The sequence below is a fragment of the Struthio camelus genome, chromosome 11, assembly GCF_040807025.1.
Source record: "Struthio camelus isolate bStrCam1 chromosome 11, bStrCam1.hap1, whole genome shotgun sequence".
NCBI classification, from domain to species: domain Eukaryota; kingdom Metazoa; phylum Chordata; class Aves; order Struthioniformes; family Struthionidae; genus Struthio; species Struthio camelus.
In genome coordinates, this window is record NC_090952.1 from 19,990,262 (window position 1) to 20,015,831 (window position 25,570).

General features: G+C 39.3%; 1 protein-coding gene across 6 annotated transcripts in view; it reads left to right on the forward strand.

Annotated features, from left to right (window-relative positions):
• Nucleotides 1-25,570, forward strand: part of PCDH11X (protocadherin 11 X-linked) — a 547,477-nt gene that overhangs the window by 382,407 nt on the left and 139,500 nt on the right. For 5 of the 6 annotated variants that reach the window (XM_068957179.1, XM_068957183.1, XM_068957182.1 and 2 more), the window contains one exon: nt 12,404-12,602. The exons of the other annotated variant lie outside the window; for it this stretch is intronic. In XM_068957179.1, coding sequence (XP_068813280.1) covers nt 12,404-12,602 — 199 coding nt within the window. The remainder of the gene's footprint in view (nt 1-12,403; nt 12,603-25,570) is intronic. 6 annotated transcript variants of the gene reach the window in all.

Consider the following 25,570-nt stretch of genomic DNA (forward strand, 5'->3'; position numbering starts at 1 on the left):
CGTGTCCACCCAGTGGCATTTATCCCATAGCATCTTTCTTATTTATGATAGTAGAATATTGAAAAAAAATAAAGCCTGCCAGCCAAATCACGCACACAAAAAAGCCTTTATTTGAGCATATGGAATACCTTTCCAGCTGACAGACTAAAGTTTTACTCCTAACTTGAGAACTTAATTTCAGCATAAATGTTTTGACCCTGAAACCTTTCTTGGATTCTTCTTGGAGGTCCTTCTGCTTAAATTTTTCCTGATCCAGGGCACGTTATCCTAGATAATTATACTTCAGTGTGTTTAATGCTAATAAAAGGTGTCATTTGTAAAAACTCTTAGAGTTTTACTTTGTACAAAGCAAATAAAGCATGGGCTGCATCACTGCTTGTAAATTTTGGCCAACGGTTTAATTTATACAGACTGGGAGTTTTTCTTTACATTTTCTTGCCTCTTCCTTGACTATTTCACCCAAAGGCAGACTAATTATAGTTGCCATGGGAGTATACTTTAGACAGGTGACCTCAGATAGCAAATGTACTGTAAATTTAAAATTAAGAAGGGATAATTTAGGCGGTGAAAGGATATTTGCTGAAGGACAAAAAGATAAATGTGGCAAGCAAATACCGCCAGAGAGAGCAGCAAAGAGCACTTCTCTGGATAAATCCCGGTTGCCTGAGAGCCAGGGCGGTCCCACCGCCCCGTGAGGGAGCAGGATGGCCCTGGGCATCTCCGTGGGGACAGGGTTAGTCCACGCAGTCAGCCCGCGGGTTGGGGTCCAGATGGGCCAGGGTCAGGGCAGAGCTGGGGCCAAGCACACCCGGACGCCGTGGGCTGAGCCGGGCCGGGGCTGGTGGGGCAGGGGAGTGCCAGGGGCATCTGCATGGGGCCATCAGAGTCCCTTAGTGCCCCCAGGCCCCACTTCAGGCCCTCGGTGCCCTCACACACCAGGTCTTCCAGAGTATCGAAACCTGCTTTGATGATTTTTCCCTGGCTGTGGCTTGTTTTCCCAAAATGTTCAGCTAATGCAGCCATAAGGCTCTGTAAGAAAGAATTATAATGCTGGCTTTTTGATCAGATTTAGTTAACAGCTGTAATGAAACCTTTTTTGGGGACAACATATAATATTTTGCATGTAGTACCTGAGATAAGACATGCCAGCTCAAGAGTGGAATGAGTTTAACCCCGTGGTATATATCCCGTGTCGCTTTATCCATAAAGATATTCAGACCTGGGGTGAATGTGTTTTATATTTGCTTGTATTTTGTCTTAAAGTAGACATGCAGTTGCTCTGTTAATGAAGGGCACTGTGGAAATTATAAAATACGAATTTTAGTGTATATAATTCTCATTTTCAAATCTGTTGCAATACAGCTGTACAAATGGCAGCAGCAAATCCTCCCGATGCCTGAATGAACTAAAAACTACTTTTCAATTCACTAGCAACTTATCCAACATAGATTAGAGTAAATTAGAATAAAGTCACTTCTGGTATATTTGAATGCAGTTCACTTTGTGTTTTATATTTGCCCTAAACAACCTGCCTGTTGCTGAGCTAAGGATATAGATAGCAAAGGACTTTCAGGCCTGCAAGTTGAATTCTGTCGTACCCAGGCTAGAAGGTGAGTTCCCGAAGCAGCACCCAGGCCAAGCCGGAGAGCTGCAAGGGAGCCTGCTCACGCGGCTTCTGGAGGGTGTCAGGGGCTTACTCTAGTTCCCAAATAGGCATCCGCGTTATAAAAATGGGGACCCTTACTCTGATGTGTGGCAACCGATCATTAGTTGAATATGTCTGACTAGACTGGGTTAGATTTTTTAGGTTGGATTTTTATTTTTCTAAAGGTGAAGTTGAACGTGTGTTTTTAGATGAATGCAAAAAGGGTAGTTTTGTTAGTCAGGGGAAATGTTGGTGAACTGTAAACTATGTCTGACTGAAGAAATTGTAACTTTTTTATATCAGAATTGGTTTGTAATTAAAACCAGTTTTGGAAATGGTTTGGTTTTGATGAAATCGTGGCAGATACCATCAAGATAGGCCTCTGTGGGAAAACTCTGGCTTTCAAGAGCTACTGTGAATGCTAAGAAAATTGGTGGAAACATGGTCTAGAAATCTTTGGAATGAAAAATACAGGGCCGTTTTCTAGATGAAATTGAACAGATCTTCTCTTTATTTGAGAAACACTTCAGCCTCTTAAGGTTCTAACGTCTATACTGCAGACTTCTCTCTGCCATAATTTTTGTACCATCACAAAATGAATTCACATTATATAGCTCTGTGTGTGAATATTGGATGTAAGGTTATTTCATATTTGTGTCACATGTGAACTACTTGATAATCTTCCCACTCAGATAGCCAGTGCACACCTTAAGGCACAAATTTTCTGGAGCCAAGATTTATATACGTTTATGAAAATATAAATTCTACCCTATTTCGGGATTAACGCCTAGAAGTTACTAGGTAAGCAATAGCGTTGCTCTTAAAATAAATATTCAGAACTACAGTAATACCTTAATAAATATTAAGGTATTAATAAATATTAAGGTATAAATAATACCTTATAAATGTTTCTGCTAAGAGAGAGCTGTGTTGTTGGGCCAGCAGTCAGAAGTGATGTCAAGTATTGCCAAAATGTTTCTGTGTTATTATTTATTATTATTATCTTCTTTTAACAAAAATGTCTTTGTCTATCAGAAATCAAGCATTCAAGACAATATGTCAAAGATGATAACCTGGAAAGCAAAGAACATACTAAAAAAAGTTAAAATTGAGACTTTCCAATTTTTCAGCCTAAGCAACAGCACTGCTGTAGTGCATCTTTCCTGTGTAATTTTTATTTAATCACATGTCAAATTGAAGGCTTACATGAATTAAAGTTTAAGAAGCATGCTTTCAACTATCATTTTGACATCTAGTTAGCATACAATAACTGCCTTTCAAAAGCTAAATAAAATGTTTGACAGTGCTTTAAATGTTATTTTCAGTTTTATTTGCTCTTTTATATCAGTTCTTTGTTATGTTGAGAAATGCAAAAAAAGAATTTACATGTTCAATGTTGATGGAAAATGGCATGTTAGGTATAGTTTTTGGTACAGAGAGATTAGATTCTGAAAATAAATACCCACTGAGGTTCTTATTCAGAAATCCATGAAGTTATAGGTTGATCAACAACGTGTTTGTTCAACAAAGAGTTAAATGATGAATGTGTTCAATGGCCTGCCTGTTGCAAGAGGAAAACTGGAGTACCAACTCAGTTTCTGTTTACGGCAGTGAAGCATGGTATCAGTGAACATTTGCTTCTTAAAGCATGTCATGGTAAAAGTTTTTATGCTGCTTACCTATCTGAAAAGGGGTTTCACAAAATTATTCTTTTGCAGTATGTAATATCTGACCTTTTTGAAGTTTTTGCTTGCTCTCTATCGGTTAGGTACAATTTCACATGCCTTTAAGAAATTCATTTGGGAGCCTGTAAGTATAGTTTTAAAGAGGGATCCTGAATTTTTTGTTAAAAGTACAATATAAGCTCCTGAGTTTACTTCTCCTTGCTTGAGCCCACTCCTTGTGTGAGTGAATTCAGCTGCAGTATTTGACAACTTTAATTTCCATTTGTGCAGGTAAAGGGATGCCTTCTCTTCCGCTGTGTGGCTGTGGAGGTAGCAATCCTTTCACTTCAGAACTACAAATCTGACTAGGATAATCAACCATATTTACCCGGCATTCATCTGGGCAGCCCGCTAAGCTTTCATTTGCCTTTTGGAAATTAATGGCTTATGCTTCCACTATCTACATAAATTAATTAAGTAGGAGGAGCTATTTAGATCAAGAATGAGTGAAAGCCTAGAACTATTTACCCATCTCGTAGTACTCCACAACAGTTATATCATTAATCACAGTGAAGAACAGTAAAAGCATTTATCAAAGCTTTCTGTTTTTTAGACAGAAGCCAGATGCTGTATTTTCCATTAGTAATTAGTGAGGATTAAAGATACCAGTTATTAATGTTAAAGAGATTTAAATCAAAAGGACTAGGTAAATTTGCAACAAGGATGTCCAAAGGAGTTCTGTGAAAACTTAGATTTATCCTGGATTTCTGGAGTTCCAGGCATCGGAAAATGTAATGTCAATATTGAAAGGGTAAATATGGTAAACTGGGCAAGAGTAGATCTGTTTGACTTGACAAACATGAAGAAAATTAGAAGCTTAAAGGGATGTAATCGATAAAGAGAACAGTAGCTAATGCAGCTGAGCTTGTTTAATAAGAAGGAGGGCTTGTTCAACAGGCCTGATCTTTATGAGATGACAAGTAAGGTTGATTACAATATTGGCAATAATTTGGAGGCTTTTTCCTTTTTTCTGTGAGAAGGGAAAAATGCTGATTTTAATGTATACTTGGAATTGAATTTATAATAGTCAAATTAGCTGAATGCTGTTACTTTGATGTGTAGTACCCACCCCAGTAGAGAAGCCCTTCATCTTTCTTTTTTTTTTAAAGTAGTCCAGTGCAGGATGACTGTAGGCCATATTGAAGAAATTAAAAAAAATAACCATTAAATCATAAGAGGTGATTACGATAGTGAATTCATTATTAATAGGGTGTTTCTAGTTGTACCTAATAATGGTGACTAAGACTGTTGAATATCTTTATAGATGCTCCAAAAGAAAATACAGATTATTGCTGCTGAAAAGTTAGAAGTTATTCAGATTTGAGTGATAAATGGTAATATGCCAGATTAAATATTTTTTTCATTACAAAATAATCTAGATAATGTAGCGAGGTGGCCCAATTTGAATAATACAGAGAAGGCTTTAGTGCTTCTACATCCAAATTAAAAGTCTGTACAGCTACGGAGGGAAAAGTGTTGAGCTACAGCTGAAGAACCCATACATGGTGAGTGTTCTGTTACGTATAGAAGTAGGCATATACTGCTGTATGGCCTTGAGAACACCATAGTGTAACTTCTCTGTAATCTTTTGTCCACCAGTGATTATCATATTGGTGAAGACGAGGACTTCTTCTAGCCTGTACCCAGCAGTGTCTACAGACAGATACCCAGGGAAGAGTAAAAAGAGGGCAAGAGTACATGAGATATCCCCTTCAAACTCGCGGGCTCCGGCTGTTTCCAGGTCAGGGTGTTATGTGGCTCTAGTTAGTGTAGCCCTCAGTGGAGCTCTCCGCCTGAACCATGCAAGCCTTTCACCCGCAGCACCTTATGGCAAGGAGTTTATAAATGTTACGCTTCTGACTCGCGAGAATGACTCCAAATCAGATAATGTTTTAAAGTGAGGTGTTAAAAGCTCCTGTCTATTTGTCTACTTAATTGAAGTTCAGGGTATGACTTGGAAGAGATTTCTTAGAGCAAAACAGGCTCAAATTAGTTGAGAAAAGGGTGAGGTTCCCTGGCTGAGCTGGGACTGAACAAAACCAGAATTATTTATTGGGTTTTACAGTAATTCTGTTTTTAATTTTTTTTTTTTTAAGAAAACTCCAGGAATGCCATATCTTTAAAACTGTGACTTGTACTTTAAAAGACGTATGCTGTTAATATGTTAAATTAGATTTACAGCTCTGAATGACATTAAGTATGTGAAATACAGAGTTGTAAAACGATAGCTGGAAAGTGTTTGGGCTGTAATAGCAATATTTTACCCTAATAAATTTAGAGAAAGGAAAAATGCTGTCTTTTCTTTTTTGAGTTCCAGTACAATGACTTGTTTCCCATTGGGTTGGAGCTGGATCCTTTTAAGCGGTTTCCTTTTATGTGATTCTGAGAATTTTACATTGCTAAGAGCTGCGTTCTGTGTGTGTCCATCAAAGCATATTGAACAAAAGATTGTAGTTACAGTTACAACAAAAGTTATAGTTAAGTATAAAAAGATTTGAGCTGGAAATTATAGTTTGAATAGGGATTTTCTTTAAGAACTGTTGAGAAGAACTGTTGGTCACTACTGAGGATGGTTGTTGTCAAGTTATTTATCATATGGGTTTCACACTTTCCTCGCATTTGAAAGGCATAACCAACTGAGAAAATGAATATTAATAGCAAAGAATAGATGTTAAAATTAAAAAATATGTTTTAATCACTGTTCACTGGCTGCTTTACAGTGCAGAAAAAGGTTGAAGTAGTCCTTTTCTCTTGTTTCCATGCTATCTTAGAGCATCTCCTAAATAGGGTCTGTTCTAAATCAGAATTATCATCTAAATAATGCAATTAATTCAACATAACTTAAAAAGTAATATTTCTTTCTTTTCTTTAGGATCTCCTTTTAAAAGGATATTCATTTGCTTCAATGAATGAAGATAATAAGGTTAATAGTTTAATGTTCCTCAGTTGATATCTGCTGCTTTTTCTATTACGTTTTTTCGGTTTTTGATTATAAATTGGCTAACCCCTAGTGTATAATTCCAGAAATCATCTCTTCAGTGTATCCAAAGCTATTTACTTAGACTCATCTTTTATTATTCCCACTGCCACAGTCTAATTATTGTAGTGAAAGATTGAACACAGAATAGTTTGAGGCTTTGATCAGTCTTCATATAAATTTCAGTAATGAGAGTAAAAGGTTTGAGGATTTCTGAGATAATTCCCTCTAGACATACGCTGCTTTTACAAAATGCAAGCTCTTTCTTGGATGCCATGTGAGACCTCTGACAGGATTTATGGCTGGGCTCTTGACATCTCTGGAAGCAAAATTCTCTTTTCATAGCCATAAAGAATAATTCAATATTGTATAGCCATAAAGAATAATTCAATATTGTTAAATATATCAGGGAAACTACAGAATATGGTACATTTTTTCCTTAAATTTTCACTTTATTTTCATCTATCATTCTGATTATCTGTACTACAAATTTCTCTGAAGTTTTCATTCTACTTCAGTGTTTTTGGAGTCCAAGAAGAATGCATAATGGTTTTGCTTGTATTTTTCTCTTGTCTTTTAGGAAAAAAATACTAACTTTCAGTCAAATAAATAAAACAAACGATAATCCTTGTTATTCTATTACTGTCGGTGTAAACTCCCTTTGGAGATAAATGGAAAAACAGCTGGAGTCTGAGGATATTTTCTAATCTTATAAATTGAAATTTAAATACCTCAAGGAGGAAATTTCCAGAATAAATGTGACAGAAGATAAGTCCTAGCTTTTGGCAAAATTATATTAGAATGACTTGTTCCAGATCATTGTCTGATGTCTGCATGAATTAGGAAAATGGCAGCACTGTTATGTTGAGAAATGGCTGTTTTTTCTTTCATCTTGATACATTCTTCCAGAAGTAAGTGCTTTGTCATCACTATTATCAGGTGTGACATATTCAGGGACATTGTCAAATCTAAAGATCATGGGCCTTTAACTGATGCCAGTTTATTTTAAATCATATGTTTTTATCTTTGCTAGTAATAGTATCTCAATTTCTGTAACTAAATATTTGCAGGCAATCTGATAATGAGTGTGGGGGCTACTTATTGAGGGCTTTAATTTTGTTTGGGGTTTGGTTTTTCTTTTTTTCTTTTTTTCCTCAAAGGAGTAGGCAATTAATAAAAGACTTAGTGACTTTCTAGTCTCCTTCACTGTCATCTTTTGAAGAATTTCTGCTGTAGTTTGACTACAAACCATGAACAGAAAAATTAATTTGTTTAAACATAACGACTCCCAATTGTACATAATAGTAACCACTGCAGTCTAAGCTTTCCTCAGAAGCTAATACTGGTATCTAAATCTGAAACTTGGGGTAATAGCTTTTGAAAAATATTTTTTATTCTTACAGTTCACTAGGAGCTTGAAGGTGAGAAGATACCCTCCAGCATGGGTGACAAATAACACATGCTCAGTGCCAGGCAGCACAAAAGCAATGTAAAACACGGTAAAAATACACAGGTTTTGTGAACAGTTTATGCAAGGAAGTTTGATTAGTCATAAATATTATAAATGTAATTGATGTTGTCACTCAAGGTCTCATTTAAGAAAAAATATATGAAATAATATATTCAATTTCCACATGCAGTAACTATACTTATATGCAAGCCAGGTGCAGTTTTGTATACAAGGAGTAAATGAGAAACATTGTGGGAATGTTTTTGATGGATCAACTCAACATAAGCCCAGTTTTTCAGATAATAGTGTACTGAGAATGCTAGTATAAATAGCGGTCTGAGAAGCAATGGAAAAGTGAGAGGTAGGATAGGATAAAGGTCAAAGGTGCATTAGTAATTTCTCTGAAACCATCTGATTTTCAGAACTGTGTAGAGACAGCCCATGTAGTCCCATGGTGGTGTCTGCAGTAGGAAAAGAGTAGTAGGCAGGATGAGAGGGTGCACTGTCCCTAGTGGCGTTCCAGAGAGCCCAGCTGAGACTGTGGAAACAGCTGCAGACAAGTAGCTATATTATTAAATAAGATTCTTCTGGTGACACCAAAAACGTGTGTGGATGTGCTAACCAGCTCTGAATTTTCCACCCTCTGAAATTTTTTCCAGTGGGTTCTAGAGCCTCTCCTGCAGTCACCGGCGGTATCTCCTCTCTCCTTTCTGTCCTGCGTGATGCGATGTAATGCTGTGCTGGGGTTTTCAGAGATCCTCAACAGATTCCTTGTCTTGATCTGTTCCAATTTTTCTTAAAGATCTGCACGATGAGGTAGAATCTCTGATGTCTGCGAATTTGATAAACCTGCTGAGCTGTGTCCGAAAGAAGGGTTAGAAGGCGTAAACGTGCTTGATGATATGGAAGAAATCATCTGGGAAAATGGGATTGTATCCAAAAGAATGAATGCAGAGTGCTGCACTTAGGCCCCAATAATCAGTTGCACAGACCAGAAAAGGTACAACTGGCAAAAAAATCCATAGAAAAAGCATCTAGGCATTGTAGTGGACTCCGGGGCAACCTTGTTACGCTGCCATGAAAAAGGCAAAGCAGTGGTGGAACCTGTAGAGTTGGATGTCGCAGGAGATGGGAAATGGTCCTTCTGTGCTGCTCCATGCTTTAAAGGTCTGGGCTGAAGTCCTGTAACCAGTTTTGAGCAGTGCACAAAAATGTGTGTATACATGAGCACGTCTGCAGGGGAGAGCAGTAAGAAAGATGAGAAGACACATGAAAGATTGAAATAATAAGGTCTGTTTATTCTGAAGTAAAGTGAAGTGATAAAATATCGAGAAGATGAGTGGGAATAACCAGACTGTGATGGATGGAACTGAAGTAGTGATTTATTTTGTAACAAGAAAGAGTTGAGTTAGACATCAGAAGAAAACCTCTCCATTGGTAAATGGTGAAGCATTGGAATAGATTTTCTGGGAAAGCTGTGAATTTCTTATTGGTAGCTTTTAAGAACAATTTTGACAAACATCTGTCAGAAATGACATACGTAAAGTTGATCTTGCTATTTTCTTGGCTTTACCATGCTGTACAGCAGCTGTCTTTGGGCATATGTAATAATGTCACAGTGATAAAAAGAGATTTTGAAAATAGAGGAACTTTTTTTTTTTTTTTAAGCAAAAACTTCGTGTAACTGATGGTGTTCAACACTGTCACTTATAAGGACCAAACATATAGGGATCTCTGACAATATCTGTTGTATTATAAACACAATATATACTTTTCTGCATAATTGCATCAAAGATCTAATCTCTGGCATTAGTAATCCCAGCAATTCTGTAACCGCGTGGTTTTTCATTGGCTTTCAAAAGAGATTTTGAATAGTATTAAGCTAAGAATGTTTTAAATTGTCTTCTGTTTTTCTGAACCTTATTCCTTCATGTTCCTGAGACGCAAGCAGGAGAGTCTGCTTATTCACTTGCTTACATATTGTCTTTTAATACTTGGATAGTTTTCCAGTTCAGTTACTCTGCTCTCAAATCACTCACTCAAAGTCATTTATGTAATAATGAAAATGTTGTTCTATGTTTAATACTTCAGGTACTTTATTTACCTGGCCCCTTTTTCAAGTAAACAAACAGCTGTGTTGTGACAGCTTTGCTTCCTCAGTTCTCTATATTTCCCAGGTTGAAGCCTTGTACTGTTAAGATACAGATCTGTGGTATATGTGCTACAAAATGGTTGTAGCGAAACATCTGAAGGAAAGTGGTGGAAGCTACGTGTGACTCAGGTTCAATGGGTGTGTATCACAGAATCACAGAATCACAGAATCGTTTAGGTTGGAAGGGACCTCTGGAGATCATCTCGTCCAACCTCCCTGCTCAAGCAGGGTCCTCTAGAGCATATTGCCCAGGATCACATCCAGACGGGTTTTGAATATCTCCAGCGAAGGAGACTCCACCACCCCTCTGGGCAACCTGTTCCAATGCTCTGTCACCCTCACAGTGAAGAAGTTTTTTCTCAGGTTCAGATGGAACTTCCTGTGGTTCAGTTTCTGCCCATTGCCTCTTGTCCTGTTGCTGGGCACCACAGAGAAGAGGCTGGCCTCATCCTCTTGACACTCCCCCTTCAGATATTTGTACATGTTGATGAGATCCCCTCTCAATCTTCTCTTCTCCAGGCTGAACAGGCCCAGCTCTTGCAGTCTTTCTTCATAGGAGAGATGCTCCAGCCCTCTAATCATCTTGGTAGCCCTCCGCTGGACTCTCTCCAGGAGTGCCATGTCTCTCTTGTACTGGGGAGCCCAGAACTGGACACAGGACTCCAGGTGAGGCCTCACCAGGGCTGAATAGAGGGGCAGGATCACCTCCCTCGACCTGCTGGCAACACTCTGCCTAATGCACCCTAGGATCCCATTGGCCTTCTTGGCCACAAGGGCACACTGCTGCCTCATGCTCAACTTGGTGTCCACCAGCACTCCCAGGTCCTTCTCGGCAGAGCTACTTTCCAACAGGTCAACCCCCAGCCTGTACTGGTGCATGGGATTATTCCTGCCTAGGTGCAGGACCTTGCACTTGCCTTTGTTGAACTTCATGAGGTTCCTCTCCGCCCACCTCTCCAGCCTGTCCAGGTCCCTCTGAATGGCAGCACAGTCTTCTGGTGTGTCAGCCACTCCCCCCAGTTTAGTATCATCAGCAAACTTGCTGAGGGTGCACTCTGTCCCTTCCTCCAGGTCATTGATGAATATATTGAACAAGACTGGACCCAGGACTGACCCCTGGGGGACACCACTAGCCACAGGCCTCCAACTTGACTCTGCGCCATTCACCACAACCCTCTGAGCTCGGCCATCCAGCCAGTTCTCAAGCCACCTCACTGTCTTCCTTCTAGGGCCCTACCCCAGGAGATTCCCCTAAGTAGGTCCCCGAAGAGGCCAAAGTCAGCTCTCCTGAAGTCCAGCGTTGCAATCCTACTCATTGCCCTGCTCCCTCCTCGCAGGATCCTGAACTCCACCATCTCATGGTCACTGCAGCCAAGGCTGCCCCCAACCTTCACATCTCCAACTAGACCTTCTTTGTTCGTTAGTACAAGGTCTAGCATTGCACCTCTCCTCGTTGGCGTCTCCACCACCTGGGTCAAGAAATTATCATCAATGCTCTGCAGGAACCTCTTTGACTGTTTGTGCCTAGCTGTGCTGTCTTCCCAGCAGATGTCAGGGTGGTTGAAGTCTCCCATGAGAACCAGGGCCTGCGATCGTGAGGCTTCTTCCAGCTGTCTGTAGAAGGCCTCATCGATGACTTCCTCCTGATCAGGTGGCCTGTAGTAAACCCCCACAACAGTGTCACCCATGTTACCCTGCCCTTTAATCCTTACCCATAGGCTCTCAACTTGCTCTTCATCCACCCCGAGGCAGAGCTCCATACATTCTAGTTGCTCCCTCACATAAAGAGCAACTCCACCACCTCGCCTTCCTGGCCTGTCTTTCCTAAAAAGCACATAGCCATCCATGACAGCATCCCAGTCATGTGAACTATCCCACCATGTCTCTGTCACTGCAATGAGATCATGGCCCTGTGACCGCACACAGATCTCTAACTCTCCCTGCTTATTCCCCAGTGTAAAATCTATTTAAATTGTTTTCGATACATAATGATTGTTCTTATTCTTTCCCTGACTTAGAAAAACACAACAGTAGAAGTATGACACATTTTTAGGCCCAAAAGTGTGAAGCAGGCTTTTAGTGGGAAAGAAAATGTTTTTGAAAACTAGAAAACTTAGCAGAGAAATAAACTGAGCCTCAAATAGTGATTGAAATCTCCAAGTCAATATACAAAAGGCATCCAAAGACCTGTGAAGTCTGACAGAATCTCTTTAGTGTCAGGTGTCTTTCATTTTGTATCAGGACTTACAGTTTTAAAAAACAGAAAAAAGCGCTGCTGTCAAGCGAAGCAGGTTTGAAAGCAGGGCTTGCTTGTTCATGAAAGCCTGAAATTGTGCACAACTGTAGATAATGTGTCTTCAGCAGATAGCTGAAATAATACATTTCCTAAATTGGTTGCATTAAGCAATTACTGATACTGTAGTAGAAACCATATAATTTTCTTCCTTCCTTGTAGTCTCAGCGCCGTGTCACGTTTCACCTACCAGATGGCTCCCAGGAAAGCTGCAGTGACAGTGGGCTTGGAGACCATGAACCCAACAGCGGTGCCAGCACATCACACCCTCTGCCCCTTGGCTTCCCCCAGGAGGAGTACTATGAGCAGGCTTCACCCAACAGCCGGACAGAAGGAGACGGCAACTCAGACCCGGAGTCCAGTAAGTAATGATCTCCAGTGTTACTTGTCGTTATATTATTTAAATATCAAAAGTGGGCTCATTTTTTAAGGCAGTGATAGAAACTGAATGTTGATTTTTAACCTAGCTAAAAAAAGCTCCTTTTTTTCTAGAAGTTCAAAATAAGTCTGGCTATTGGAAAGGAAACACTCTTGAGTTGTTGTAAAGAATTTGCTTCTGGATTACCAGGTATTTTTATGGATTTGCTGTGCTATACGCACATGAGCTTTCTGATGAGGTTAACGTTATTGCCCTTCCAGCCAGGAGTCCCGTGCTGCGGGAACTGATGCTTCTTGAAATGCTTGCCCTACCCTGCGCTCTGTTTTGTTCCAACAGGAAGAACCTCTGGATAATAGGTGGCTCTGTGAAGTCACTGCGGTTCTTTAGAAATAAGGGTGTCTTGATTTGTCTTTTGAGAGCAGCTGTGGTATGTGGCAATTATCTCCAAAGAGCCTTTCTGTTACTTAATTCTGTAGTTGTCAGTGGCTTTTTATGACATTGAAATCAGATAGGCAAAATCAGAGCGAAGTGAGGACCGTTTTGGAACTATAGTTACTGGTAGTGCTTTCTCTGACTTGGCCGTGATAGCCAGTTAAAGACTCCCCTGTACCTTATGGTCAACTGTAAATTATCCATGGGCTGTTTGTATCTGGATTACAGTGAACCATGCCGTTGGTAAAGAGACCTCTGAGACCTTGTTAATGGCCTAGAAAGTGATTTGCAAGTACAGCTGTTCTGGCCTCAGCTTGGCCTGAAAGTTGTACTTCAGCTGCTGTCGTACATCGGGACGAATGAGTTAGTCGTATGCGCTTGAAATAGCTCTGTGAGAAGTTAGTTGTATCTCTGCGCAGACAAATGCAGCCTGTGTCAAGCAGAGATTATTACCTCTGCCTCTGAGCTGGCTCTGACAAATTCAGCCTGGCTTTTGGAAATCGTACTGTCGTCTTTGCCTTGTGCTCCTCGAGACTGGCGTCTGAGGGGCTCGTCCGCCTGGATGCGTTCCATACGCTGCATTTCTTTTAGCTCGTGACCTATCAAGTGGAGATCTTCAGTTTCAGACTTGCAAAACTGTGTTAAGTTACACTGTTCCTGAAATAATGCCAGAATATTAGCTATTCTGAGTTAATAGACTCTTAACGAGAACCAGTACAAGTTTTCAATACCCCATTCAAAATATAATCCAGCATTTGCTTTTGGTTTATGTTTATATATGTGAGGTTGCAATAAACCCTTAAGAATATTGCAGGCAGTCAGGCCAAATTCTTCACAGAACAAGACTCTTAAGGGCTACAAATACAGTCAGAAAGAGAGCAAATTTCAAATATGTATTATATTTGCTACTTTTTCTGTGCATATTCATGATCTAAGCTTACTTTCCAGCTTCCTCCTCCTTCTGTTCTTTGTAACTCTGAAATTCATGCTTGCCTGAAGTGAGCAGGAGGTACGATGAAACCAGTGTTGGAGTCCTCTCATGCAAAGGTCATGAAATAGGACCTGGGATATAAGAAACTGTTTGTTAGCACAGGCATGTGGATGCAGTCTTGCAGTTTTCAAGGAGGCTCAGTGCTTTTTCAACCCGTTTTTAGGACTTGTCAGTGCTTTTAAAATCCAATTTTTACAATTTCAGAAGAAATACAGATCATGAGTCTTCTAGGATGTTGGCCTACGTCTAATAATACTTTGACACCTGGATATCATTGACACTTATCACTGTGCAGAGACTAAGCAGACAGCTGATGTCTTTTCAAGTGTGTAGTTTGAAGAAAATTTAATCACCTAATTATCTGACAGTTCAGTTTTAAACTTGAAATCACAGAATAATTAGCATTTGTGTTGTGTGAGGAGTTTTTTCCTCTGCAAGTTATGTCTTACTGAAATAATGCCTACAGTGTGAAAAACCATAGTTTGCCAATCTTTTAAGTATTTTACGCTTATATTGATGACAGTAACCAGTGGCAGAAAAACAAGTGGATATAAATTGATATCTATTTTGTACTTTCACACAATTAAGTAAAAGGGGAAGGAAAGTAGTGTATTTTAGTCAGATGACACACTCTGGAAGGTAGCTTGGTCTAGGTAAGGTAAGAGCAACCTGTCTTTCATGCTGATCCAACAACGTTTTCAGCATGAGCGTCATTTCATTCATTTGTGCATGTGTGACACATTTAGTCAATAGTGAAACAGTGAAAACCATGCTGAACTGATCATTTCCTCTGTAAACATGTTGTATTTTTTGCTTCTTTTTTTTTTTTTTAAATCTGGTTTGGAGTGGCATGATATATTCAAAATATTTCTATTTCTGTTTCATGGACCAAAATGTTGCTAATGCGAAAGGAGAGAGTGAATGGAACATACGGTCACATAATATGGATAAATACCTGAATTCATACAACAGATTAAGCAGCGCCTTCGTTCCATCTCAAGATCTTTGGTATCTGACCCACCTTAATCTGAAACAGTCTCTTAAATATTAAGCCTGATCAATCATCTGATAGTGATTTAGCAAAACTTTGCCAACAGAACAGATAATGTAGGATGAAACAACTTCAGTAATGCCTAGAGCCTAGTGAGGGAGACGTTAAATGGCTTATGAACGCTGATAATAAATGCCACATCGCACAGGAATATACTCGTATCTGTTTTCTTCCTCTTGTTTTTCTTGAATACAGTTCTTTGGTTTTACTTTTTTCTCTAATAATAGAAATGTTTTATTATGGAAACTTCCATTTATTAGCAATAGAAAAGCCCTTATTACAAAGCACCAAAAAAATCCTATATTGGCAAAACTGAAATAATAAAAGATGAGAAATATTCGTGAGGAATATTCGAGAGGAAGCCTTACAAATTCACATGTAAGTAGGACTGAAGCAAGGAGAAAGAATTATTGTAAAAATAAAATGGCTAGAAAACTGTGAACAATTTTTAATATCACCTTTAAAATTAATTGACTATACTAATTAAAGTTAGAAAGAGACCATTTAAAATGATTTGTCTTTTCTTAATTTAGTTGCCACCTCAGAAAAACATTTTGCAGTAACATGCAGTGTTGTAGATGGTTCATCAGGAACAGATACCAATAAACTCTGTCATGCTAAGTCAGTAGTAATATAAACTTGTATGTAGATTTGTTGAGAAAGTTATCCTTAAGCAACAGCACTAACGTATGTGATATTTAAAAAATATTCTATGCTCAGTCTGTTTCCTTTCTGCTGATAAATTGCTCCAACTAGTAAAGATGTTGCAAAAAGCGCTGGTTCTCTTCCTCTTTGACTTCCACACCATTTACTTTCACTGCAAGGGTGAAATTTAACAATGCAAGAGAATATATTTCAAATCTATTGAATGAGAAAAAAGTGCTAATGCAGTATTGAGAGATCACAATGTAAAAAGCCAGGAAATGGAGAAGTTTTAAAATCTCTAAGTTTTAAAATCTCTAAAGCAAATTGAAACAGCATGATTTTATAGTCTACTTTTTTCTGAAAAAAAGCAGTAGGATTCTACATACAACTGTATTATGGGAGAACGTATTTAAGTTGCTAAGGAAATGTCACGAGCAGTCAGAGGCCGTCAGAGAGCTGATCCTGCATATCCAGCTGATGTGTAGATTTTATAGGGAAAACTGCACCTTACCAAATATTGGCAAGATGAAAATATAACGTATGAATAGACACAAGCAGAATTAAGATAGCGTGAACCAATGTACACATGGCATGAAACTGTTGCTTAAATAATGCTTTTAAATGATGATTGTATGCCGTGTTAAGAAATGCAGTGGCGCTCTCCCTTTCCTCTGTCTCATGGAGTTTTGGGGCACTGATGCTTCCTCTTACGTTCTTGAGGGAGAGAGGACGTTCGAGTGCTGGGGCTGTGTGCTGTCTCAGGGCAACAGAGCTCACCTTGGCTGCAGCTAGCATGTTTACCTGATTTGCCAGCTAGCACGTTTCCATAATAATGTTGAATTCTTTCACTAGAGATGCAGATCTAGCTCTTTAAAAAGCTGCTTTAAAGTAGTGATCGTTATAAGCTTTTCATATTATTACATTTATGTTGAGTATGTGTTACTAGAAGAGGTGATTTTCCTACTTCCATTCAGAGAATATGCAATATGTACAGCACAGCTAAGAAATTGGTCAGAGCGAGAGAAGTATGATTGAAGCTTTCGGAAAAAAAGCCGTAAAAGTTGTTTACAGAAAGTAATCTTCATTATTTCATATAAGCAAAAAGAAAGTATAAACAAAGCCATTGGAAAATTAAGGGACAAGTTATTGAGATGATTACACTGAGATTTCAGAGTTTTGAATAGGAGGAAACTTGTATCTCAAGGGGAAGGGGGACTCGATAAGGATTTTTAACATTATTTAAGATCTTACAAGTAAGGAAAAGAAGTCTAATAAACTGAGAAGGTTGTCTTGCATATTAGAAAATGTAGAGCTAAGGAAAGGATGGCCAAAAGGCCAGCTGATTTGCACTGTAACTTGATGGTCTCTCTAAGCTGGTGTTGCCAGATGGCTGCTTGTTTGCGTCTCCCAGTTGCACCTTCTTTTGTGGCAGCGCAAGAGTTTGTAGAGTTATTTGGTGAACTGGATAGGAGAACTAATCTAGGGGAAAAGAAGTCATTTTTAAGCAGATCAGTTCCCCAGTTCCATTCTTTGGATGAGGCTCTACAGCTGGACAGCAGAGAAGAGTAAATGAGTAGCTGAGGCAAAGCTTTATGCTACCTTTATCATCAGACTTGAAGATCATCAGACTGATCATCAGACTTGAAGACAATTAGCCTTAAAAAGAATTAGGACAGTACTCTCTGGTTATTTAGCTACATAAGAAGGAGGTTTGCAGCAATGATGACATCTGTTCATGATTAAAGATAATGTTAGATTTCTTCCCCGAAATTAGAACACTTTCACCTTGCCTTAGTTTTTGATGCCGATGATGTTGATGAGAGCGAACACAGGCTGATGAAGCATGATGATAAAGGAACTAAAAGGAAGAGCAGGTTCAGTGTATTCAGGAGGAGATGAGATAATCTTCATCTCAGGATCCCAAAACTGATAGTGTTTGCCTTATTTTTCTGTAATTCTAAAAGACTAGGTGTCAGGGGAAACATGCTTCTGAGCAATTAATGACACCTTGGTCAGGCTTCACTATTAGAAAATATTTTCAAGAAAGAAACTAAGATATTCATATAGATAGATAGTTACAAGATATATATATAAGTTGGAAAAGACACGGATTAATACGGGCATTGAAAAATGGCTAAATATCTGAGTAAAAGGGAAATGACTAGGAAGTTCCTATTGTGGGAGCTATTAAAGATCGGTCTCTAGATCTGTCTCTATGATTGTCCTCATTAATGAGTCAGGCAAAAGAAGGAATGCGTCAGTGAAATACACTGCTAACTCAAAGCCAGGCATCACTGAAAATACAGAGGAGGAGGTGAATATAGCACAGGAATTAGGTTTTGCTAAGGATTTGGAGTAATAGCAGTGGGATGAAATCTAATACTTGAAATCTAATAGTTGAAAGTCTTTCTCACAGGAACTGGTATGTGTAGCTAGTACATAAATCACCAGCTAAAAATGACAAAAAGAGAAAAACAACTGGGTATTAGAAAGATAGCTATAAATCATGATGTGATCATGAAAAATCCTAGATTATTCTTAGTACGGAAAAAAAGAAATATTAATGCAAAGCACTGATGATACCACAACTGAAATATTATGAACAGCGTTGGCACAGGTGTGAAGAATATTATTAATAACAAGGGAATGGAACGCCTATTTAACAGAAAAAGAAATTAATACTGGCTTGTTTAAATTGCAAACTGAAGGCTGCTCAGGGACTATGACCGCTTTGAAGTAACTGGTGGTAACACCGGAGAACGGGGAAAGAGAGATTCGGGTAGACAAGATGAAGGTCTGAGTTGCCGCAAGGACAAATAAATAAATGCTGTCTATAAAACAGCTGAGGCCAGAAATTTGAAGATTTCAAACCTCAGAACAGTGAAGAAGAACGGTAGCAGGGAATGAGAATACTAGCTGCCTTTGAGGAGAAGCCTGATATTTATGAGAGCACAAATGGATTGTCCTCCATAATAGCAGCAATTACGTCCTATGGCCCAGGAGCTCTCTGTCCTACGTTTGTAGCAGAAAAGCTGTCAAAGAATACGTTTGTGGAGCCTAAATTGTGCGTGAGCCCTGGGCACGCGGCTCAGGGGCAGCCGGAGCGTGGTGGCAGCGGGGCGCCGCTCCTGCGGGAGCTCGCCTTAGTGCCTGGTGGCAGGATCCTGTAACCTATCTGATGTCCTTCTGAAGAAGAAATTGTCAGCGAAGCACACTGACGGCAGGCGACTGATAGTACGTTCCCTTCCCCGGGAAAAATGGCTGCTTTTTCTCACGTGCTGACTTGTCTGATCATCAGAAACGCTCTAGCGGCTGATGCCCGTTCTTTGACCGTCGTCAGTGACGCTGCTCCGGCGGCTGGGCTTCGCTCCGGGGAACGAGAAAACGTGGAATTATGAAGTTCTGGGTATCCTGCTCCCTGCCTGAAAAGTGAGGCTGGGAGTGATTGGCAGCGGATGAGAGTTTCTGTTTTTTGTTTTTTGTTTTAATTTATTTTGTAAGATGTAATCTTTTGAAATTCCTTAAAAATACCGGTCATTAACCATATCATCATGCTGGTGACAAGGAATATGGCTTTCAGGGTTTCTGGTGCTGCTGCTTTTGTATTTCACGTTTTCCATTTTAAAATATGTTTAGTCTTTGGATGCTGACAAGAAAGGATACATTGAATAATTTAGAAAAAGTATTTGTAAATAATCGAGAGAGAATTATCATTTAAACAAAAATATGCTAAGGGAGTTCAAACTACATATGTTTTCAGTGTTGAAAACATTTGAAAGTTTAGCAGGGAGAAATTGTCATTCATTTTAGGACATTTAATTCTTTTGCTAAGCACTTAAAATCAGCATGAAAGTTCAGGTTTCTTTAAAGAAATGAAGATGCAGAGTCTTTGACTTCAACATGTGTATTGCTGAAAACCACTGTAAATTTTTGGAGATGGGAGACGGAGATGGGGTCTGGATTTTGAGCAATTGTTTTACTGTAAGTACTCTTTTGTATTTGGAGCCAGGAGGCACTTACAGCTGCTGTGTGATGCAGTGGTCGGATAATGAGGCGCTGAGGTGAAACATCGTTTAACAACCACAAAATTGTGTTTTAATTTTATCTTCTTCTTGTCTGCTTTTAATTCCATAATACTGTTGAAATATAACAGTAACGTTCTCATCTGTCATTGCTAAGTTATAAACGTCCGGTAGCAATTAGGCCTAATTTGAGAAAAATAAGAAGATACTGTCATTAGTTAACGATAATAAATCTTGGGCTAAGATACATCCCAGTCTTCCACATCTGTCTGTTGGGTCCCTCTTCTTTTACTGTACTGGATTTTTCTATCCCCATGACTGTACACTAATAATTAATTCAGAGAAGGCTGAGGTAATTAATCTTTCTGAGGCAGTGCAGTTTGATTGATCTTCTACCTTTAATCAAATTAGCTTGTATAGAGGTGGGAGAATGTAATGGCTGACTACGGTACTGTACTACTTTGTGAAATGCCAACCTTTCTGATGACCTGCTGAGAGTGCGACCGTGAATCACACATGTATATAAACCACTAGGGTAATCATTAGGTGGCCGTTTGATTTAAAAGATGGGGAACTGGCAGAGATCAAATTCACGGTGTGTTCAAAATTCACATTTTATAGTATGTCTTCCTTAAACGTGCAGCTTTATATCTTTCAGGTGTGTATTTGAGGGCACTGGACGTCATAGGGCTAACAACTGGGGGGATTATCGAGATGTTTGAGGTACCTCTCTCTAAAATCAAATAAATGCTTAGTCATAAGAACATACGGTGAAGCAAGGCAGCAGAAACTCCTGTAAAGCAGAACGTCATGGGATCCTTGGTCTGTTGCTCGCTGCAGGCTGGAGAGAGGGGAAGAGGTCAGAATGACGAGGCGGATTTACAGTGGCGCAAAAGACTGGCTTTTGCTAGTGGATTTTTACTTGTACCTAAGAGTAGACGGGTTGCGTATTCAGGAGTTATTCCATAATTTGGTGATTTGATTTCTAAGAGCCTGACATTATCAAAGTGGCTGTCACAAGGGAAAAAAATGAACAAGGAAAATAAAAGGAAAACACACAAAAAGCACAAAAAAATTACACCTCTCCGACCCCGGCAGTCAAACACAGAAGAATACTGCAACAGCACTGTAAACATAGGCTTTGATTTTAAAATCTTAAACTTTGTGTGAATTTATTATTGATATTGGAACATAATAATGCCATAATAATGCATTATTCCAAGATAAGTAAGGTTAAAAACATATTTTCCCAAATGCACAATCTTCTTTCATGCAAAATCAATGGGGAAATTTTACTTGTGTAGCTCCTATTCTCCTGAAGCCCTCCTCAGCGCTCTGTTGTATCTCCTGGACTATGTACTGGGATAAAGTAATTCTGGCACTAATACTGAGTTTGTGAATACTATCTGATGTTATTCTTGACAGAGGTTTATAATAGAAGTTCCTGTGTATAAACAGACTAGAAAGAATAGCTCCGCCTTTGAGTTTAGAAACCAGCCATTTCTTGTGAAATAATGAGGAAGGCTTTAAAGTGTTTGTTTGGGGTTTTTTTTAATAATAAATGAGATCTGACATCTATAAACAGTGATTTAGTGGCAGATGTTCTGTGATATATATTTATGTTATCACTTATGCTGACATGGTAATGGATAATCCTATTTTTTTCTGTTTGAGGTTTATGAACGTTTTAAAATATATCACTTCAGCAAGCAGCCTGGCAGGGCAGAGGTGGATAGAGAGCAAGTTTCTTCCTTCTACTTTTTCAACATTCTTTTACACCTGACTAGCTGTCATATTTGCGGTAAAGAAAGGCACTGAATTTTGGCTGGGAAAAGGGAATCTAATTTGGAGTAGCCTGTATCTGAGAGTGTCTTAGGGGCTTGACGGTTATGATAGCCTGTAAAGTCATGAAGGGCGCAGACCAAAATGGGAAGTTATCTGTAACAGATGGAAGCTGAAGGCATTGCTAGAGTTCCCTTCTGGTGATGGCTTTGAAGATGACCGTATCCTACATACCTTAAATCTAGTTATGGATTAGATAGAGATTCATCAGGGAGAAGCAGATTGTTGTGAGTAAAGCCATCCCTTATCTTGACCGCATTGTTCAAAAATGAGAAGTGTGAAGACCCGGCACCAGGGCCAAGTGACTGCAGGACTCGCAGGGTCCTCCGGGCCACTGAGCAGGGCCAGGGGCCTGCCACGAGTGGGAAGAGGAGCTCTCCTCTACATCATAAGCCTTTCTTCTGATTTTTATTAGGCCACTTACACCGTAAAATAAAGTTCATGTGACGTTTCTATTATTTATGAGCCACGAGGTTTCATGTCCTTCTTCTGTCTATCTTCTGCATATTTTGTCTGAAGCTTTCACTTGCTTCTTATTTTTAAGAACAGGAAAACACCAACTACGCAAGCTGTTTCTTTTTATTTTCTAATTTCAAGTCAAGATAATCAGTAGCACCGAGAGGAACTTTTACCAAGAGATCTGGAGAGCTATTAGTACCTAGTTCCTATTTTTAAAATAGCAACATTGGAAAAACATTTTTTTTTTATTTATTTTAGAGAAGCTTAATCCATGTGAAAAATTGCATTGGTTTATAATTTCATTAGAAATGTTGTAATTTATAATTTGTGGCTTGATTTCACTCTGATTAGTGAAAATATATCAAGAAATATATGTAATGATTGTCTAGCTACCAGTCTGACTTACAAACAGAAGAAGTGTATTTATTGAACAAAGATTCCCAGCTGACAGTGCACTTAAAATCACGGTGTTTGCTGAGTCAAACCTGATTGACTCAATAAATCTAGTTGGCCTTGTTTGTATAGAGAGGTTTGTCCTGGATAAATGTCCTTTAATCGGATGTTTTGTCTACTGAAATTCCACTGAAAAGGAAATAGGATGCAGTCTGGTTAGGAACAACTGTAAGTGTTTGTCTCAGGATTGTCTCTATCCACATATTCCTGAATGAGTGAGATATTTTGCCTTTACCCTTCAAATATCTTTTTGTTTTCTGGAAAAACAGCATGTTTTCAATAAACTGCTGTTTCTGTAATCTGTGAGGTTATATATTTCATGTTGGAGGTTGTGCTCCTCTTATTTTCTAGCAACTTTTTAAATCTCTTGGCTTTGCTCTGGTAATGTCAAGGGCAGGCTCAGAAGTCCTTGAGCAGGCTCTGCATCAAGAGAAGTATGGGGTTGGTGTCATCAGCGCACACTGTTGCTCCGGCTAGCATAACACCAATTATTTTAGAAACCTACCAGCTGCTGATATTATACGCCCATTCGGAAAAATAAAATACATTTATCTGGGTTCAGCTGGAGAGACCTAGGCAAAATATTTACGATGATGCTTTTAGATTTATATTGCGTCAGAGGTTCAGATTGTCTCCTACATGGTTAATACCGGTAAATAATACTGGTGTTTTCTAGGCAGCGGCAAGGTTTTGCGCGGGCTGTGTTCTCCTCGGAGCGCTCTGTGCCGCACCGCTTTTGTTACGAAGCCAAGTGACGTTCTAATTGTTTGTATGTGTTTTTAAGGAGCCAACTCTGACTTTGTACCTTGTTGTTTTCAACAATGCCAGGAGCTACTCTCTCACATATTCCTTTCATAATTCTCATTCTGCTCTCATGCTGTCTTGGTTATTTGTACATATCCATTTTCATGTTTCAGTTTAAATTAAATTGCACACTCCCTGGATTATGGACAGAGCTTCTGCTATGTGTTTGTATGGCTCCAAGCACAATGTGTCTGTTACACTGATCTTATGCTCCCAGTACAATTGCAGTGTAAAAGATCCCAAATACTTTTACAATGTAAGTGCTGCTGATCTATACAAATAGCCTATGTTGTAGTAGTAATGCTTCTGAGTGCATACTGGGTCTTTTTATTTTCATTTGGCCTTGTAAAAAATAGGTAGGTAGCTCATCTTGTATTGGATTCCCTAAATTCAATCCCACTGTTAACGATGTTGTGAAGCGGGCGACTTCTCAGGACGTGAACAGGCAAGGGCACGTTACTCTGTAGGAGGAGATGCGTGGACGTCGGGCGGCCAGCAGCGCGTGCTGCTGCAACGGGCAGGGGCACCCCCCTGCAGGGCAGCCCTTCCCCGAGGCTCTCGCGCTAGGACGCTAGTCTGACCTAGCTGGGTAAAACGTCTGGCAAATATTCGCCCGCATCTGTGCACGGGGTAATTCATAACACTGATTTGGTGACTGGCTTTAACGAATGCTTTGGGTTCCCCACTTTCGCGTTACTTCTGCCAGGTTGAGCACTGAGTGCGTGCTGCACCCCGGACAGCGTGGTTCAGGTGGGACAGTGAGGTGGCACAGAAGTTAACAGAATCTTTCCTTTTTCCCGCTCTGCACTTTAAAAAAAATTGTTTTCTGGCAAGTCTCGCTCTTGAGCAGCATTGCTGCAATGCTTGTCCCTGAAACTTTTTAAAGCTCTGCTTAAACCTTAGTGCTTCCAATTAAAATTATCTCTACATAAAAATAAGAAGTAACAACTGACCTAGCTAACTTGTTTTCAGGATAAGGGCATGGGTAGCTAATTCTGTATCGTCTACTGTACGATAAATTCCTTTCATCTGCAGTACTTCTGTTTCCTTGATATATCAAGTAGAATGATGACACTATTTCAACAGCTGTTCTTTTATCTGGTTATCTTGACTGATGCTCGAAAAACAGTCTCCCAGATGATGCATACTCTTTAAAATGAGACGTTATAAAGTCTAGTCCTCACCTAATATTTTAACAAAAAGCAAGCATTTCTCTTACGAAGAAAAGGGCTTTCCTCACATGCCTCGTAACAATCCTACAGCAAAGAACTGTTTAGAAAAAAAAAGACAACCTCTGTCACTCCTCCTCAGTAGCAGTACACTCAAAGGAAGAAAGAAAAAAAGGAGATAAAGGGAGGTAGGAATGGTGAGAGAAAGCACTTAGAAACTATAAAAGCAAAAAATTGTTTTTGTCATATTACATCTGATATTAAAGCTTTTCTTTATTCGCACGCTATTTTTTTCATTAGGGGTCAAATATCATCACAGATGCTGCTAGAGGTGGAGCTCTAATACATCCATCTCTAAAATTAGCTACTTATTTCTCTTTTCTGTCAAGATCACACGCAGTTCTTCCAATAGGACCCATTAACAATTAGCATAATGCCACTCTGACCTGCACTAGCAGTGGAAGGAATTCACTGCATGGTGGGAAAAATGTATGCCAGAGAAGAGCCACAAGTAAAACACATCTTTTCCTTGTTGTGAACAACATTGATTATGTCAGTATGTGACGTTTGAGTTGTTTTAGGACACTCACATCATACTTTAATCATCTGAACTCCTATATGTTTTAAAGAATATTAACAATGAAATGATCCGCTTGGAGACTGAAATATCTGATCTTCCTTTTGAGGATTGTGAAGTCTTTTTATTTTGGAAAAAGGGTAAGGTACTTTCTCTTCCTTTCTGTTTTATATTTTTGTTCAGCTCTGTTAAGCTACAGAAAGATTTCAAAAGTGCAATGCTGTGAATTATTCTGGAGTTGGAACAGGACAATTCTCTAGGTTTTTTATGGTTGTTTTTTTCTTTCCCCTGGACTCGTCTCATTTTTGGATACAGTGAGGCTATATCTGTGGCGGAAGCTTGTGTATGGATCATTGTATGACTCTTGGCCCTTAATCTGCGTCCAAAGGCAGCAGATGGCCAAACACACGTTGCAGCTACAGCAGTGTTATTCTCCCCACCGTCCTCCGACTGACACAGGAGAACAAAGGAACATGGAAAAAGTCATGATATTAGTATGACTTTA